Genomic DNA, 17,210 nt, shown 5'->3' with positions numbered 1-17,210 from the left:
TTTGGGAGAAACATAGTCCTTGTGAGGTATCTTCTTATGTATTGATGGATAAATTATCAATATAAGACTCTTCTTGATTTGTTTAAAAATAAATTAAAAAAATTGAATACAAATACAAATACTAGTTATTGAGCTGACTAATTAATGTATTGACAGAAAACCAAAATATATATTACTTGTGCCTCTTATTATGTGCAATAAAATAATATTATTTGTGACATAAAAAATATTCATTTGTTGCACATAATGAGAAGCGGATGTAGTATATTTACAATGAATCAAGACAACCTAACTAGGATCAAATACATACTACCATAAGTCATGAACTCATAATTCTATGTAAACTAAACAATTATCACAACATATTTTATCAAAATCTCCTAACATTCTTGCCAAGTTAAAGGAATTGAACCCCTAATCTTAAAGATCAAAGGTAAACCCTTTAACCTCAAGATCGCCTCTTTTTCTTTAATGGCTCCGCCACTGGTGGCGGTGGCTACTGTAAGCTAACCTCGTTCGCGTATAGTCAAGAGATGAAGACATTTTGGTTTACCTGTTTATTTAAATGAATTAATAAGAAATCAACCCATAGAGAACTTTATTCTGAAAAGTCTAAATTAAAAAGTAAAGATCATTTTAACAAAATTATGCCAAAAATTGACCATCTTCTTGCATAAATTTAACTTTTCAAATAAATCAAAACAAACCAATAATGTAAACAAATTGTGGGGCTAAATAAATATCTCGGAAAAAGCAGTTAAGATTATTACGGGAATTTGATCAATAAACGTAGTATTATTGATTTTTCAAAGTAAATTCTAAATGGTTAGTTTAATATAAGTTTGGATCATCCAACTTTACTTTCAAAGAAAATATAGAAATTATACCTACATTCAGGTAATTCACTGATTTGATGTTGTAAGGCTTAATAGAATAAGCCTTAAATTTTGTTTTCTTTCGAAAATGGCCTTTGTGAATCGGTGCACTCACAAGTAAAAATAATGATATTTGTAAATTGAAAACGGCGGAGAACAAGAATACATGGGATCCCATTTTCAATATAGAATATGATCTATCAAGAATGATATTGGAGAATGATCAAAAGAGATTTTAGTATTGGAATAAAGAAGAGGAAATTGTTAGCGATTTTGCTAGAGTGACCGAGTGAGACATATATAAATTTGTCATTTCGATGTAGTATTTATAATGTATGTGATAACGCAATCGAGGATTAATCCTTAACTTTAACATGACATCAAGAATTAACGTGATAATAAAAACACGGTTCCAATTTCATCCACCTCTCTTTTATTTCCATAGTGAATATATTGAATGTAAAACTAGTATTGACCCGACTCTCCAACAATTATAATTAAGTTTTAATTATTTAATTATTGATTAATCACATTATTGTCTAATAAATCATACAAATCTCTTTGATGATTCGTATCAACCACTTTAGGACATAAATCATCATGATCATAAAATAAATACACAAATTCTTTTTTGTTATTGTAGATTCGTATCAAACTTTTTAGGATATAAATCATCATGCACTTAAAGACATTAGAAATTGGTTATTTCTTGCCTTCTATGTAAGATATCCTAAGAATTTTGTCATAAATCAATATAGATATTGATTTAAAATTGAAAAAATTATCAAGAATAAGCAAATCATTATATTAATTGCACGATTAGCTTAAAATAAACAATATTTTGATAAACTAAAAATAAGTAGCTTTTATAGAAGATATTCCAAAAAATGAGTTATAACCTATTCCTTTTGTGGTTAACCGATTGTTTGGGTTAATTGTGCCATGTTTCATAATTTGATTTGTTCATCTATGAAATTTTAATTAATATTAGTTTATAATTAAGGCTAACATTTAGTCAACGTTGAAAATCAGACTAGATCAAATCAGATCAAAAAAATTCAAATCAAATCAGATGATCTCATAGTCTAAATGTTACCATGACATGAAATGAAATGAAATTGAATTGGCATTGGAAAAAGGTAATTGTTATTTAATTGATATCATTAGTAGAGATGGAATTGAATTTTCACTATTTAATTTTGGCAAATTGGTTTCAACATCCTAAACTATATAGGTTGGGTGCAACCAAGACAACACTCCCATACTTAAACTAACTAGTCATTAGAACACCACCAACTATTGATTAGGTTGCAATGTTCACTATTAATTACTCCCTTTGTTTCATAATGTTAGTCCCACATGGAATCAATCTCATAAAATAATTAAGAAAAAAAATAATATTAAGAATATAACATTAAAGTACAAAATAATTCATAATTAATTTACCTTAGGAAAATTTGTCAAGAACTACCCACCTAATAGGTCATTTTGTCAACAACTACTCGCTTAAAATTTTTATCAAAAAAACTACCCACTTAATTTAAAAAGTTTGAGTAGCATTACCCATTGTGGTTCTCCGGTATATGGTAAATTTTTGTAACAACTCAATGGTATATGATGAATTTGAAAATTTTCAAGGATATACCCTTACTTTTGGTTTTAAACATCTTAATTAAACTTTGATTTTATCTCATTAACTTAAACTCTACATTGATTAACTTAATCATTCCCCTCCCAATTTAATTCAATTGCCAACCACTACCATCACCACCACTACCATCACCACCACTACCACCACCACCACCACCACCACCACCATACCCAGAATTTCTCTCTCTTGCTTCACCGATCTACCCTCATTTCGATCGCAACACCTCGCCGGAAGTCACGTCGCTGTCGGCTGTCCCCTCGCTTGTGGGTTTTGGGTTCGAAATCTGGGTTGTGGGTTTTGCGTTCAAAATCTGGGTACGTGGGTGGTGGTGGGTTGTGGGTTTTGGTGTTCGAAATTTGAGTTCGTAGGTTTTGGAGTTCGAAATTTGGGTTCGTGGGTGGAGATGGGTGGTTGAATTCGTGGGTGGTTTTGTGGGTAGATTCGTGGTTGTCCCCTCGCTTGTGGGTTTTTGGGGTTCGGAATTTGGGTTCGTGGTGGTGGGTGGTTTCGTGGTGTTAAATGGTGGTGTTGGGTGGTTTCGTGGTGCTCGGTGGTGGACTGGTGGTGGTGGTGGTAGGTGTTGGTGGACTGTTGGTGCTAGTTGTTGGTGGTGGTGCTAGCTGTTGGTTTTGGGTTGGATTAGTACTTAAGTGTATCCCTAATTTTTCAATAATCAAGCTTATGATTTTTTGCCTAGGAGACCGCAATTCTCTCCTTTGTTGCGAGTAACTTTTTTTTTTTTTGAAAGGAGTTGCGAGTAACTTAAACGGAGGGAGTACATATTTATAAGGAAAAAATTATCTCTTCAATGATGTTTTTAGCCATTATATTTTAACTCCTAGCTTTGTAATTTCCAAACCTATATGGATATACTTTGAGAATTATTTCATAAATCGTCTAACGTTATATGTATTGTGGGACGGAGGGAGTATTCCTATACGTTTGCAGAAATGGATGACGTACTCCGTAGGAATTACTAGGGCTGGCAAATCCTGACCCGACACGAAAACCCGACCCGAACCCGATCCGAAGTTACTGAGAGAGACCCGAACCCGACCTGAACCGAACCCGAATGACCCGAATTCGACCCGATTTGACCCAAATTTCATATTTCGTAATAATATTAAGTTTTACACTATTTTTAATAGTTTCTAAGCATAACCCGAAATCTGACCCAAACCCGACCTGCTGACCCGAATTACCACCCCTAGGAATTACTGAATTTATCAGAAAAGAAATAAGATATGAGGAATATCCTGCAATATTCTTAGATACTCGATTTTTTCAGATAATTAAGCTCAAAAGCTACGAAATTCATGTGATTTTCCTACTCAATTACCCAGACTCCAACCAAAGTCCCCTTACTCTCTCTCTCTCTCAACTTCAGAATTTTGCTCTGATTTCTAATTCTATACCAGGTATTATATCTTTCTCTACACTTGTTAATTATACCATAATTGAAGCTTTTTAATCCAATTGATTTGACAATTTTAAGCTATTCTATGTTGTTACTTGAATTCAGAATGGTTAAAAATGTAATGGGTTGTTGAAAGATCTGTGTTTTATGAGTTGTTTGTTGTCATTTGTTTATGCTTGCTATGTGTTTGCTAATTTGTCTGTGTGAAAATGGTTCCAAATGCTCGTTTTTTCCTGCAGTTTGTGCTGCTGAATGGTTAAAATTTGTGGTTGAAACTGTAGAATTCCGTAGGGTGTCGTTTGAATTGCAAAAAGGGTTCGTTTTTCATTGATCGAATCGCAGCTTGTCTATTGGGGGTTATAATGGATGTCCTTTGAATTGCAAGGGGTTCATTTTGTGATCATCTGAATTGCAGATTGTCAGTTGGGGTTTCGATAAATTGGAGGGTAAATTGCTTTTTTCACTTCGAAATATGTATGTGAACAAGTTAGGAAACTTTCGGTGATCAAATTTGTTATTTTGCTAGTAGTTTGCTCAAATTTTGCAAAATTTCCATTTTTGCTGCTTGAATTGTGATTTTGAATAGGGTTGGTAGACGTAGTAGGATTGAGCCATGAAACTAAGAGTTATGGGTGTATTTTGTTATTCATTACTCCTAAATAAAAGAGAATTGAGCCATAGTAGTTTCTGTATTAAGAGAGTTAAAGGGTGCATGACTGCATGCTAGGTGACTTGCTAGTGTTACACTATGTTTGGATAGAGAGAAATGGAGGGAAAGGAAGAGAAGAGAAAAGGGGAGATGCATCATCCTTTGTTTGGATATTAAATGCAAGGAAGGAAGGAAACGGATTTGGAAGGATCCATTTTCCTTCCCCTTTTAATAAACCAAATCCCTTCGCTATTGGAGAGATTTGGAAGGTCACCATCTCCCTCCCCTCCCCTCACCTCCCTTTACCTTCCCCTTCCTCCCCTTCACTATTGTTATCCAAACGTAGTGTTAATAATATTGCATCAGTTTGCACTCTGTACTAATTATTTCATTCATAACTGTGTATTAATTTTTGGATGCCCCAAAATGTTATTTGCCTTATGTTATTGTTGAGTTTTGACTATTGTTGAAATTCATGTTATTAATTCCGGAAGGAATTTATTTTTCATGTTATCCTTTATATATTTCTTAAGTCTTAATTTATACAAAATATACATTTATGTACTTGCACAAGAGTTCCTGGTTTTGAAATTTTGTTCGAAATATGATATGTATTTTTAGCTTATGAAGTACTCCGTGTAATTTTTCCCCCTTTAATTGTAGGTTTTTTGCAGATTGGTGGAGATCCATTTGTCAGCATGGCTCATCTACTTTCAACTTCTTGCTCCATGAAAGTATCTCCAAGTGAGAAACTTTCCTCCAGATGTTGGAACGTAGGGTTGACAAATTCTCCCATGTCATTTACTCCACAAACTTCAAAGTCAGCATTTAAAAGGCTTGTTCATCAAGGAGATAAAACACAAAAACTATTTGTTGTTCGTGCTACCACTGTACCTTTAAACCAGGAAACTAAAGCTCAATCTGGCACTAGCTCCTTCGAGAACAACGGAAATTCATCTGGTCGCAAGCGAGTTATGGTTATTGGTGGAGATGGATATTGTGGTTGGGCAACAGCCCTTCACCTATCCAATAAAAACTATGAGGTTGCCATTGTTGACAACCTTGTTCGTCGGTTATTTGACCACCAACTTGGTCTTGATTCCTTGACCCCTATCGCCTCCATTCAAGACCGCATAAGCCGCTGGCAGTCCTTAACTGGTAAAACGATTGAACTTCATGTTGGTGATATCTGTGACTTTGAGTTCTTAGCAGAAACCTTTAAGTCATTTGAGCCTGATGCTGTTGTCCACTTTGGAGAGCAACGATCTGCCCCATATTCTATGATTGACCGTTCAAGAGCTGTATACACTCAGCATAACAATGTTATTGGGACTCTTAATGTTCTGTTTGCCATTAAGGAGTTTAGGGAAGAATGTCATCTGGTAAAGCTGGGAACTATGGGTGAATATGGAACTCCAAATATTGATATTGAAGAAGGTTTTATAACAATCACTCACAACGGTAGAACAGATACTTTACCTTATCCCAAGCAGGCTAGCTCCTTCTATCATTTGAGCAAGGTCCATGATTCACATAATATAGCTTTTACATGCAAGGCTTGGGGTATTCGAGCAACTGATTTGAATCAAGGTGTGGTCTATGGATTGATGACAGATGAAACTGCAATGCATGAAGAATTATGTAACAGATTTGACTATGATGCTGTTTTCGGGACTGCATTAAATCGATTTTGCGTTCAGGCTGCTGTCGGTCATCCTCTTACAGTCTATGGTAAAGGGGGTCAGGTAATATTCTGTGAATTGCTCTCTAATAAGTGTTTATCTTTTTGTAGGCTACTGTATGAAACAGCTTTTAAATTTGAATTGACTAACTTATCTGAAAACATTTTCTCGTTAGGTAATTGGTTATGTTCGGATAAAAATTAAGCTCACAACCCCTTAAATATTGAAATAGTGGTACTGTAGTCCATATTAGCATTTAGGTTTTAATTGCCAATATCTAAACCACTATGCAGCCTGTTGGATACTTGAAATATATCTTTGATTTTCACACTTGGTGGATTCCATATATAGAGGTTTTGAGTCCCTGACTGGTACTTTCTCGGTCTTAATGAGTGGCCAAAACCCTTAATAGATCCAAAAGATTGATCTGTCAATTGCATAAATATGGTCTTTTCCTGTGTTTGCTTTCTCTGATTAAGGAAGCAATCAATGTATCTTGTTAGCGAAGTCCATAGGTGCTAAACGATGTATTACTGTCTTTTTTCTTAGTATATAACTTCCCAAACAGAAATTTTTCAGGCATCAAGTATTTTAAGTTTGATACTAGAATTTTCGGAGTATGAATGGACTTCCCCGTCATTAAAGCAAAGTCTATGGAATATTGGAGATGATTGTTTAAGAAAGCAGGAGAATGATACCTGTACATGTTCCTTTTTGTACACTTTTGAAATTTTAGCATAGATGTCATTCTAACGTTCTTTACATTTAAATGTTTCAGACCAGGGGATATCTTGATATAAGAGATACCGTGCAATGTGTAGAGTTGGCCATTGCAAACCCTGCAAAACTTGGTGAATTTAGAGTCTTCAATCAATTCACCGAGCAGTTTTCAGTAAGAGAACTTGCTGCACTCGTAACAAAAGCAGGAGAAAAACTTGGGCTTAGTGTTGAAACCACCTCAGTGCCTAACCCAAGAGTCGAGGCAGAGGAGCATTACTACAATGCTAAGCATACTAAACTCGTTGAATTAGGTCTCAAACCACACCTTCTATCAGACTCACTCCTAGACTCTGTGCTAAATTTTGCAATTCAATACAAAGATCGTGTTGACACGAAACAGATTATGCCTAGTGTCTCCTGGAAAAAGATTGGGGTCAAGCCACAAACTCTTCGAGCTTAATTTAAGAGTAAGACCGTAAGAGTACCTTCCAAGAGTTTGCTGATCATTTGTTGTGACAAAAATTTTTCTGGTGTTGTTTTAGTCAACTAAGTTATTCTTACATAGAGAAAATTAGGAAGCTGTAGATGTGGAGCTTATGCTAGCAGTTCAGGGTTTGTACGCAGTTCTACAATGTATCTCTTTAATAGAACTGTGCTTCTGCTTGCTGTTGGTCACTGCTGTGGACATGACTGTCCCTGCTCCCTATTATGTATGAATAAACGGTTGCTCAATAGCATTGCAAAAGAAAAATGTTTTCATGAACAACTCGTGAACAATATTAATCAAGAGTTATTCAAGTACAAATATGAACCAATTTTCTATTATCTGCAATTTAGAGTTGAGCAGTGTTCACTTTTTTTCTGTACGTGAACAAATAAATTATGCAATCTGAATAATGTTATTTACTTCATACTAGTGACTATCTTTTGATGTATACTATCTTTATGTAGTTTGATCAACTGAAACCTATATACTTAATGTGCTAGTACTGCATTTTATCCTTTCTAACATTCTGAACATATATATCCGTTCTACTACGCATTTTATGGATTTAACAAACAAATCTAGGAATTGTTGGTAAGAGCTAAAAATCTGGCTTGTTAAAATTCGGTTATTAATGAACTTAACGGAACACTGGAACAAACTTGATCAAAAGATTTTTAAGTAAAAAACAAGCATGAACCAATTTCCCCACCATAGTACTCTCGCCCTTGATGTCATGAACATATCAACTGCACAATTGGAATAATGCTGTATAAACAGCACAATTCTCCTGATGTATGTTATCTATGCTGCTCGATTGTTCTGCAGCTGTGGGCAGACTTAAGGCTCCTGGCAGTTTCAAGTCCGTTACACTGTTTTCTGATCAGTCATACGGCTCATACCCATATTTTGAGTCTGATAAACAATGCTTATTCTAAAATTGGCATTCATTCAGCTCTTGAGCCAAGAGTTGTAAAACAATCAGCACCTCAGATGGGGCTATAAGGATCTTTTCTTATCAATTGCAGATTTCCAATGAGGCTTCTTTCTTGCAAACAGTAGTTTCTTAAAAATAGAGTTCCTAGTTTTATAAATTCAATAATTCCTGAAAAGTTTGGAAAAAAGTTCATACAATGTGCAAAAGTTTCAATGAATTATCCTGAAGGAAAAATACATACAGAGTAATACAGGTCATGAGCCATAGTCCATAGACTATTGTTCCCTGATTCTAGATCCTGGTGTACTAAACAAACATTGTGGTCAAAGAATCTTCAATGTCCTGACCCCTTTTGCCTCCTGGTGTTTGTTGCAGTAGGCATCCTCTGCTGAAAAAAAAACCATTAAAGCCGACCTCGTACATGAGATGGTGAATGCTTCATCCCATCATTGCATTGATTTTGATCTCTGATAAAATCTAGAACAACTTGTACCAATTCTTTTTGATGCAAGGTGTACTCATGATCAGCCCCTTCTATGATTCGAAGCTCATGATTGGCAATGTTTTTATCAAATTTCAAGGCATCTTTAACAGGTACAATTTGGTCCATGGAACCATGAACAGTCAAAATCCTGAAAGGAAGAGCTATTATTGCATTAGCAGATCTATCAAACACCAACCAGTCTTTGATAGAGGATATAGTAGAACCTTAAACTTTATACCACCCGAAGCAGTAGAAAACCACATGTGACTGAAGTATCCACAGTGACAAGACACCTAAATTCTAATAATACCTGAAGCAAAAGTAAACATGATAACCAAAGCCATCATTTCAGTGACAGCAAATCCAGGAATGTATCCACAATTCCACAGTGACCAAGACACCTAAATTCTAATACCTGAAGCAAAAGTAAATGCGATAACCATAGCCATCATTCCAGTGACAACAAATCCAGGAATGTAAACAAGCAGTTTAATCATTGCACAAAACAAGAGTAACAAGTTGTCTTAGATAATTAAACTGCACGGATCCACTATAAATTGACAGCAATTTCAGACGTTTTAAAGATGATATTTGGTAAATGGTAAGTAGGCAGATTATACATATGCACCATCTGTACAACATCAAAGAATAAAAGAAAAGTCTGAACGCTTAAGCTCCAGCAAGTCGATCAGTACTTGCTCTCTCCATAATTTGAGCTAATTGCTTAAATATATCGATTTACAACCATTGTCACCGAAAACTGCACTAAACTTTCAGAATTCAGTTGCATACTAAATCCACCTCTAGTCTAGGATCTTACAGTCCATTTCACGTTAAAGTAAAGGAGACAATAGGAAATCAAAAGGCATACACTGATGTAAAGAAAGACAAAACCTTTAATGACCCTTTAATCTAAATTATGAATCGATTGCTGATATAAACGGAGCCATAACTGACCTGCAGTTCTCAAGAATTAAGGCTGCTCGAACATCCGTAAATAGACGATCCATTAAGCTCTCCTTAGTTACACGATACTGGAACTTTCCTGCAACAAGACACCACTACTCAGTGAACTCAGTGTTGCCCACGGTTGGGAAAGTCAAGAAGTATGCACTCACTTTTTGTAAACACTAGACTTTCCGATGATTAGAAAGTAAAACATGATACATACAAGTATTAAAAGCTAAAAGACAGGGTATCTAGCTCCAAGTTGAATAGTAGGGAGTGGCCTGTGGGAAGCATGTAGTACACTAATACCAAGTTAATAAAAAAAATAAATAAAAAAATAAAAAAGATGTTTCATGAGCAATTACAGGACAACAATTACAAAGAAATAGAAGAGATTTTAGTAACAAAAATCGCTTTATTTTGAACACTGTTTAACCTGAACTTACCACTTTTACCATAAACATCGATAAATCCAGTGCTCTCAATCCTTTCCAGAAAATTCTTGCCCAGGCGACCCTCAATGCCTTTTTCAAGATCAAAGCGGCCAGAGATATTTACAACTCTATGAACATCATGGTACTTAGCAGCATACAGCAGCACCACATTTCCACCTGCATGAACCTTTTTTAATCCCAGAGTTAAATTACGATACAGTTTGAAAGTAGCAAAGTAGAGCAGCGAAAAAAAATAAAAAAGCCAAAACCCTAGCCCCAGTAAATAAGAGTAAAACAAAGAAAGCTCAAGTGTCATGACAGTATAAGTTACAAATGCTCTTTAATATGTTCCAAGCCTTCCCCCCAAAACCCCCCCCCCCCTCCCCACCCCCAAAATACACACACACACCCCACCCAGTACCTCACCCCAACACACAGGCCCTGAAATGCAAGGTTGACTATTTACGACCAACACATGGAAGAAAAGGAGGTACCATTTAGCAGAGCTGAGATCGACATTTACTATTTCCACAACTTCCAATCCTATAAGCATATTGTTGAGCTGTACACAATGCAAGTCATTCATACTAAATTAATGTGACATCCATAAAGTACTCCCAAACCCTGTATTGTGTGTTTTATAAAACTCCATAGCTCAAACATAAGGAGACTTTAAATATGCTTAGTCAAATTAGCGATAATAAAGCAAAGTCCTTCCATACCCAATATCAATTTTTCTTAGCACTCAAGTCTAGAAATTAGATGTAGGCATGTAGCATATAAACCTTTACTATGACCAATGATCGTGGTTATAACATGGTCAGTTCCATTGAAATGTTGGACCACAGCACGCAAATCTTCAGCTTCTCTGCGATAGTTGCCATATCGAAATGAACCTTCACTTTCGCTACAAAGAGAGCACAGTAATCAATGAGTCATCTACATAAAACTTTTGCCAAATTCAACCTAGAGATGTACCAATTAAGTAAGTTAGTGATTCACTTATTTCCAAATTGGCATATTGCACTTAAATTTCAAGGCCCCATTTGTGTATCTAAGTCCTGCTTAAAAAAGAGTGTAATGCAGTATTCAGAAAGCCACATTACCGTATACATATACAATACAGGCCACAGTTGTAAGCATTTTTCCTTTCAACAATGTACTTGTATGGATCTAAAAACTCCTACGCCAGAGGAGACTGATAGAGTTGAGCGCATAGGATATACAACTTTTTGCATTAAGAAGGGTGCAATGCAGAGTGAGCTTTTAGCCATTTCAAGCAAATGTTACATAAGAGTAGATTTCTATCATCTTTGCATGAAGCAATTGAGATAAAACAACCTTATTCACAGGAATCAAAGAATCTTCACAAAAGATTTCCAGACAAAATAAATCACTATTAGTTGCAATTGCTATACATGAAATTTCTACTCTTACTGCTAAAGGCCCAAAGCATGTTTAAAAATTATAGCTAATATATTTCTGCTTATTTTGTTGAGGGAAAGGGGAATATTTCATTCTTAGGATACATCTCTCTTTTTTTCTATTGTCAGAATAGACAAATTGTATAATGTGTTCACATGGCTCACCCATTTCCAGCAAAGTCAAAGCGGAATGCACTCATTCCAATATTTTCTATAGCAGTAGCAAGGCTTATCATGGGAATGCGTTCCTGAAATCATTTAAAGAATGTTTATTGTATACCCAACACATTTGGGTTTTCTTCAGTTAAACACAACAACAAAGCAATTCAACATTACTAGTCTGTCAAGAACATATCAGTCTACCACCCAACACAACACTGTTACCACAACTTAGACATGAAGCCTATAAGCTTTTCTGCATCTACAGCCTGTACATGATACTCTATAAAAAACTATCCAGGATGCATTTTTGAACCCATAACATATGACAATTGTAGCAGGAAAAATACAGACGCAAGCATGAATGATGCAATGACCATGTAAAATTGAGTAACACCAAGGCATAACAATGTTTCTTGTCTATGATCAATGATTGACTTCATACCACAAAAGAACAAGTCTCACGGTACAACATTCAATAGGCAATCACTTAAAGCGATGGGGAAAATACAATGCAATATGGCAAAAGGCTTTAAAAGCAATGTTTAGGAAATAGGCTCTGCATTCTATAGCAATGGTGTTCAACTTGAAATATAAGCTGTCTTACTTATGGTAGCAAATACTTACCTTCATGGACTTTATTCCATGGCACACAATTACAAGCTCCTTGGAACCTGTATCATGTAATATCCCCACTAGCTTTTCACCATGATGATTTGGTATGACAACCTTAGTTTGTACAGTCCCTGCATAGAAATATAGTAGAGAATTTTCAATGGCAAGAAAGAAGAGACAATAGCGTTTGAGCATATGATTGATACTAAAGATCGGGACTCAAAGCACAATAAAATAAACAGAAGGGGAAAAAAAAAAAAGCACTGTGTAGTAATGAAAAATAAAACAAATTTTAGAAGCTTGCCCCAAAACTTATTTGAGCGCTATAGAAACTAGAGCAATCTATTCCTAACCACCATGAAGTAGATTTAGTCTTTGTTTGTTAATGAAAGTCATATTTCCATGTATAATCCTTACTCGGTCTACTCCAAGAATTTGACATCCACATTATGTTTCCTTAACTCCTTCACAACCTTCTTTCTCCAATACTTTGTTTCTTTTGAAACTAAAGTTCAGCATTGACCTCCTTAACGGTCTAACTTCTACTATTGCTTTTAATTTCTCTAGCCAATTAGTCAATTACCAGCATTTTCCCATTACTATTACTCAAAATATTTTCTCATCACCTGATATCAAACCAAACTTTGTCTAGAATGATGAGATAAAAACTCAATTATGAATTGGGTCTTTCCTTCCACATGAACTCTTAATGGTGATCAACCCCTAACCCCATATACCATTTACTTCCTGTTCCAGTATGGCTCCATATTAAATATCAAAGGAAGCTAAAGATCCATGGAATATCATCATCGAAAGCTGGATTTCTCACATATTCCCTGAGTTACAATGAAACAAAGAAGGCCTAGCAGTCTCCGAGTTCAAATACAAAGAACCTAACGATCAATACGACAAGCAAGCTATAAATCATAAGGAGTAGAAATTAATCAACAATAAACTTAAGCAATACTATCACTAAGTGCTGTCAGAGGACATTTTCCTGACTCATAACATTCAAATGATAAACATGATCAAGTTGCTTCCAGCCTTTCGCACACCACATCCTTGATCCTTATTATCCTCAATTTACAACAAACTCCTAGCCGCCTATAGAACTAATTACGCTTTCAGCTCACTTTTTTGTTGTCTCAAAGTTAATGAATCAACAATATACAATGTAATACGACCACCCATGCTCATATTAGAATGGAAAGTAACACTAGTTAGTTCTATAGGCGGCCTATAGAACTAATTACATGATCAAGTTGCTTCCAGCCTTTTGCACACCACACCCTTATTCACTCAATTTCACTCACTTAAAATGATCAAGAAAACTACATGCCTCGTTTCTAAAAGCATATTGCACCGGTCAGTAGTGAATGAAACAAGGGAAAGAACATCAGTTGCTGCGTTTCACAGCCCTGCTTTTGATAAGGATTCTCTTGCACGTACATGGTTTGATAAATCACATTAATAGCATGTGTTTGTAATGTGAAAACGTACTTGTATAATGAAATGCTCTTAGCAAAGAAGGCAAACTTCATGATAACTTGAAAAGAAACAAAGGCCAAACACTAAATTATAAAAATAGCCGGAAGATGGCAGCAGGGTTAGGCATAACCAAATTAATTCTGCAGATGGATTGTAACACCCCCGATTTACTAACTAATAATAAACAAGAATTAAAGGAAAATAAACAACCTTTAAATAAAATAGCGGAAACACCTAAAGCATTAGACTAGCGCCTATCAACGAGTTCCGAGTTCGTCTCAGATATCATCTGGTATTTGTGGAACAATACCCTTAATCCTTAAACATAGTAAATGAAACTCTTAAACGTAGTACAATGTAAGCCCAACAAAGAGGAATCAAACTAACAATTTGAAATTTTGAATCAGTCACAAATTCATCAATTATAGCCAAACCCAGATAAATGGAAAATGTTATTGTCAATTGTAACATAATAAAGACTCTAATTTCACAAAATTTTCAATTAGCATTGAATTAATGATCATATCTTCAATCAAAATAGCAAGTATTGCATGTGTTTTCATGATCCCAAACTTATACTAAATTTTCTAAAATTGAATTCAACTTATACAAATGATTATTAAATCAAACCCCATAAATTTGAAAACACAAAAAGCTCACAAATTTCTCAATATATACCCGAAACCCATTTGCAGGATCATCATTTGCTTGCAAATTTTAAGATTAAAGTAAGAATTAAGGTGATAAAAACAATAGAAGTTACTTACGTTGAGAATGATTAGGCTGATTAATTCCAGCATTATCTTGCCCAACGGAAGAATTAGAGTCTTTGCATTGATGATCAGCCATACTAGCGAGATTTTTGGAGGAGAAAAGGTGAAGAAAAATAAGGTTGAGCAAAAGAGAGAAAATACAAGTTAATCTCTAATATCTTAGGGCAAATTTGTAATTTTTCGAGGTTAAAATGATTTGACCCGAAATCCAATTTTAAGATTTCGGATATTTCGGATCGGATATCGAATATCCGAAAAGGAAAAAAGAAAGAGCAGTAGATGATAATGAGAAAGGGTGACACGTCTGGACGAGCGGGTAGAATGGATGAGCGAAGAGTGGGAAATAGCCCGAGTCTCATGTAAGATCGAGGTGCTTCCGAGGAACTGGGGAACCTTCTCGAGCACAGGTTCTAAAAAAAATATCGGGTTTTCGAATTGTTGTTTCTACGACTTGCACTTACAAACATTTATATGATGAACTAGGAATTCTACTTTGGTTATTTGGATGGTAATATTTTATGATCCTAGGCAATGACAAGTGTGATTTGGTGTTACTTGTTGCAAGAAATCAAGAACACATTTAAATATAAGGCGGGTTAAGGAACTCTTTGAAAAAAGCTAACGATTTATCACCATCAACATATAATACATTGGTTTGTCTTTGAAATTTGATTTCCAAGATTTAGGCCTGTTCTTTTCACCTTAAAAAAATAATATTAAGTAAAAATAATTTCAATTCAGTAAAATAAGTTCAGTTCAGTAAAATTAATTTCAATTCAGTAAAAATAATTTAAGTTCAGTAAAAATAAGTTCAGTTCAATAAAATTCAGTTTTCTTAAAGAAGAATTATAAGAGAAAATCAGTAAAAATAATTTCAATTCAGCAAAATTAAGGTGAAGAGAACAGGGCCTTAATATCATCTAATTTATTTGAATCTGCAATAACCTTTGTTGTGCTTTCACAACTAATTTTTGGTGGCTATAATTTATCATTGTATTTGTGATTGCATTCAAATTCGATCAACTGTTCTCTTCTTCAAGATCAACCTCACTTGAAAAGTTGAACTAATTTAAACATAAACATTATATTATTGAAAATACGGAAATTTCACCATATACCACTGAGTTTAAGCTTAATTCACCGTATACCACCAAAAACTTTCTAATACACCATATAACCTTCAGTTTTATGGAAATGTCACAACATGCCATTAATGACTAACGGAGGTTAACACCGTTAGTCATTAAGGTTAATAATGCCACGTGGCAGCTTGTGATTTGTTCAATTCTGAATAATTTAATTTTAAAATAATTATTAGATTAATTATTGAAAAAATTAAAAAAAAAAAAGAAAAAAAGAAAAAAAATCAACCTCCACCAACGTTCCCAGCCATCCACCACCAACGACACCCCCTGCCAGCCACCGCCAACGAACTCCCTCGCCGGTGCGGAATCCGCCCAGGATCTCCGCCGGCGCTCCTCCCCTTCCCCTGAACTATCGTGCCTCCCTCGAAAACCCCATTGAATCACCTCAAAAACCCCCCTACCTCCCTCGAAAAACCGTCCCCTAAACGCCGGCCGACGTCGAAACCCCCCTCCCTCGCGTCGGCAAATGAATTCGCCCTGTCCCGATGAAATCTCCACCCCATTGAACCACCACGTATGCTGAAACCCTAAAACCAAAATCTAGGGTTTCGATTTTGGTGTTTTGGGGTTTCGTGGTGGTGGTTTTCGGCAAGTTTCGTGGTGAAGGTTAGAGGGGTTAATCGGGGATGGGATGGAGGTTTTCGGCCTTTTTGCGAAGGTTAGAGGGGTTAATCGGGGCTTGGATGGAGGTTTTCGGTGATTTGCGAAGGTTAGAGGGGTTTTTCGAGGCTTGATGGTGTTTTAAGGGTGGTGGTTATGGTGGTTTCGGGGGTAAAATCACCCCTTGACCCAAATCCTACCCCCGGCTAGATTTAGGGAGGAGCGCCGGCGGAGGTCCTAGTCGAATTCCGCACCGGCGAGGGAGTTCGTTGGCGGTGGCTGGCAGGGGGTGTCGTTGGTGGTGGATGGCTGGGGGAACGTTGGTGGTGGTTGATTTTTTTTCTTTTTTTTTTTAAATTTTTTCAATAATTAATCTAATAATTATTTTAAAATTAAATTATTTAGAAGGGAACAAATCACAAGCTGTCACGTGGCATTATTAACCTTAATGACTAACGGTGTTAACCTCCGTTAGTCATTAATGGCATGTTGTGACATTACCATAAAACTGAAGGTTATATGGTGTATTAGAAAGTTTTTGGTGGTATACGGTGAATTAAGCTTAAACTCAGTGGTATATGGTGAAATTTCCGTTGAAAATATTATATATAATGACATAATGATAACATTTAAGGCCCATTAGCTCAGTTGGTTAGAGCGTGGTGCTAATAACGCCAAGGTCGCAGGTTCGACCCCTGCATGGGCCAATATTATATTTTTGCTCT

General features: G+C 35.7%; 2 protein-coding genes and 1 non-coding gene across 4 annotated transcripts; 2 read left to right on the top strand and 1 right to left on the bottom strand.

Moving 5' to 3' along the window:
- The first annotated feature begins 3,755 nt into the window (after positions 1–3,755).
- On the top strand, positions 3,756–7,819 carry LOC110705433 (UDP-sulfoquinovose synthase, chloroplastic-like). 2 transcript variants are annotated; one of them, XM_021883301.1, is made up of 3 exons: positions 3,756–3,944; positions 5,267–6,337; positions 7,053–7,819. In XM_021883301.1, exons 2-3 carry the CDS (start codon positions 5,291–5,293, stop codon positions 7,452–7,454), a joined length of 1,449 nt encoding a protein of 482 aa, XP_021738993.1. In that variant the 5' UTR covers positions 3,756–3,944; positions 5,267–5,290; the 3' UTR covers positions 7,455–7,819. The 2 variants fall into 2 exon arrangements, with proteins under 2 accessions (XP_021738993.1, XP_021738992.1); XM_021883300.1 differs by having other exon boundaries at positions 3,757–3,944; positions 5,256–6,337.
- Positions 7,820–8,527: 708 nt separating this feature from the next.
- On the bottom strand, positions 8,528–14,856 carry LOC110705432 (putative uncharacterized protein YDL057W). Its single transcript, XM_021883299.1, has 7 exons — positions 14,735–14,856; positions 12,492–12,610; positions 11,871–11,953; positions 11,067–11,188; positions 10,294–10,458; positions 9,857–9,944; positions 8,528–9,047 (listed from the first exon to the last, which is right to left on the bottom strand). The coding sequence occupies exons 1-7, from the start codon at positions 14,814–14,816 to the stop codon at positions 8,819–8,821; spliced, it is 888 nt and encodes a 295-aa protein (XP_021738991.1). The 5' UTR covers positions 14,817–14,856; the 3' UTR covers positions 8,528–8,818.
- Positions 14,857–17,118: 2,262 nt separating this feature from the next.
- On the top strand, positions 17,119–17,192 carry TRNAI-AAU. The gene has a single exon. It is a non-coding gene; the product is annotated as a tRNA-Ile (tRNA).
- Positions 17,193–17,210: the final 18 nt, after the last annotated feature.

The sequence above is a fragment of the Chenopodium quinoa genome, unplaced genomic scaffold (assembly GCF_001683475.1).
Source record: "Chenopodium quinoa cultivar QQ74 unplaced genomic scaffold, ASM168347v1, whole genome shotgun sequence".
Taxonomy (NCBI): Eukaryota; Viridiplantae; Streptophyta; class Magnoliopsida; order Caryophyllales; family Amaranthaceae; genus Chenopodium; species Chenopodium quinoa.
This window is presented reverse-complemented; position numbering and strand designations above follow the sequence as displayed.

Excerpts from the sequence above, each read along its gene's own strand:
- LOC110705432 (XM_021883299.1), bottom strand. The coding sequence starts at position 14,816 with ATGGCTGATCATCAATGCAAAGACTCTAATTCTTCCGTTGGGCAAGAT. Across the intron at positions 12,611-14,734 it reads TCAGCCTAATCATTCTCAAC|GGACTGTACAAACTAAGGTT; the intron begins GTAAGTAACTTC and ends ATTTCTATGCAG. Across the intron at positions 11,189-11,870 it reads TTTGACTTTGCTGGAAATGG|CGAAAGTGAAGGTTCATTTC; the intron begins GTGAGCCATGTG and ends CTCTCTTTGTAG.
- LOC110705433 (XM_021883301.1), top strand. The coding sequence starts at position 5,291 with ATGGCTCATCTACTTTCAACTTCTTGCTCCATGAAAGTATCTCCAAGT. Across the intron at positions 6,338-7,052 it reads TCTATGGTAAAGGGGGTCAG|ACCAGGGGATATCTTGATAT; the intron begins GTAATATTCTGT and ends TAAATGTTTCAG.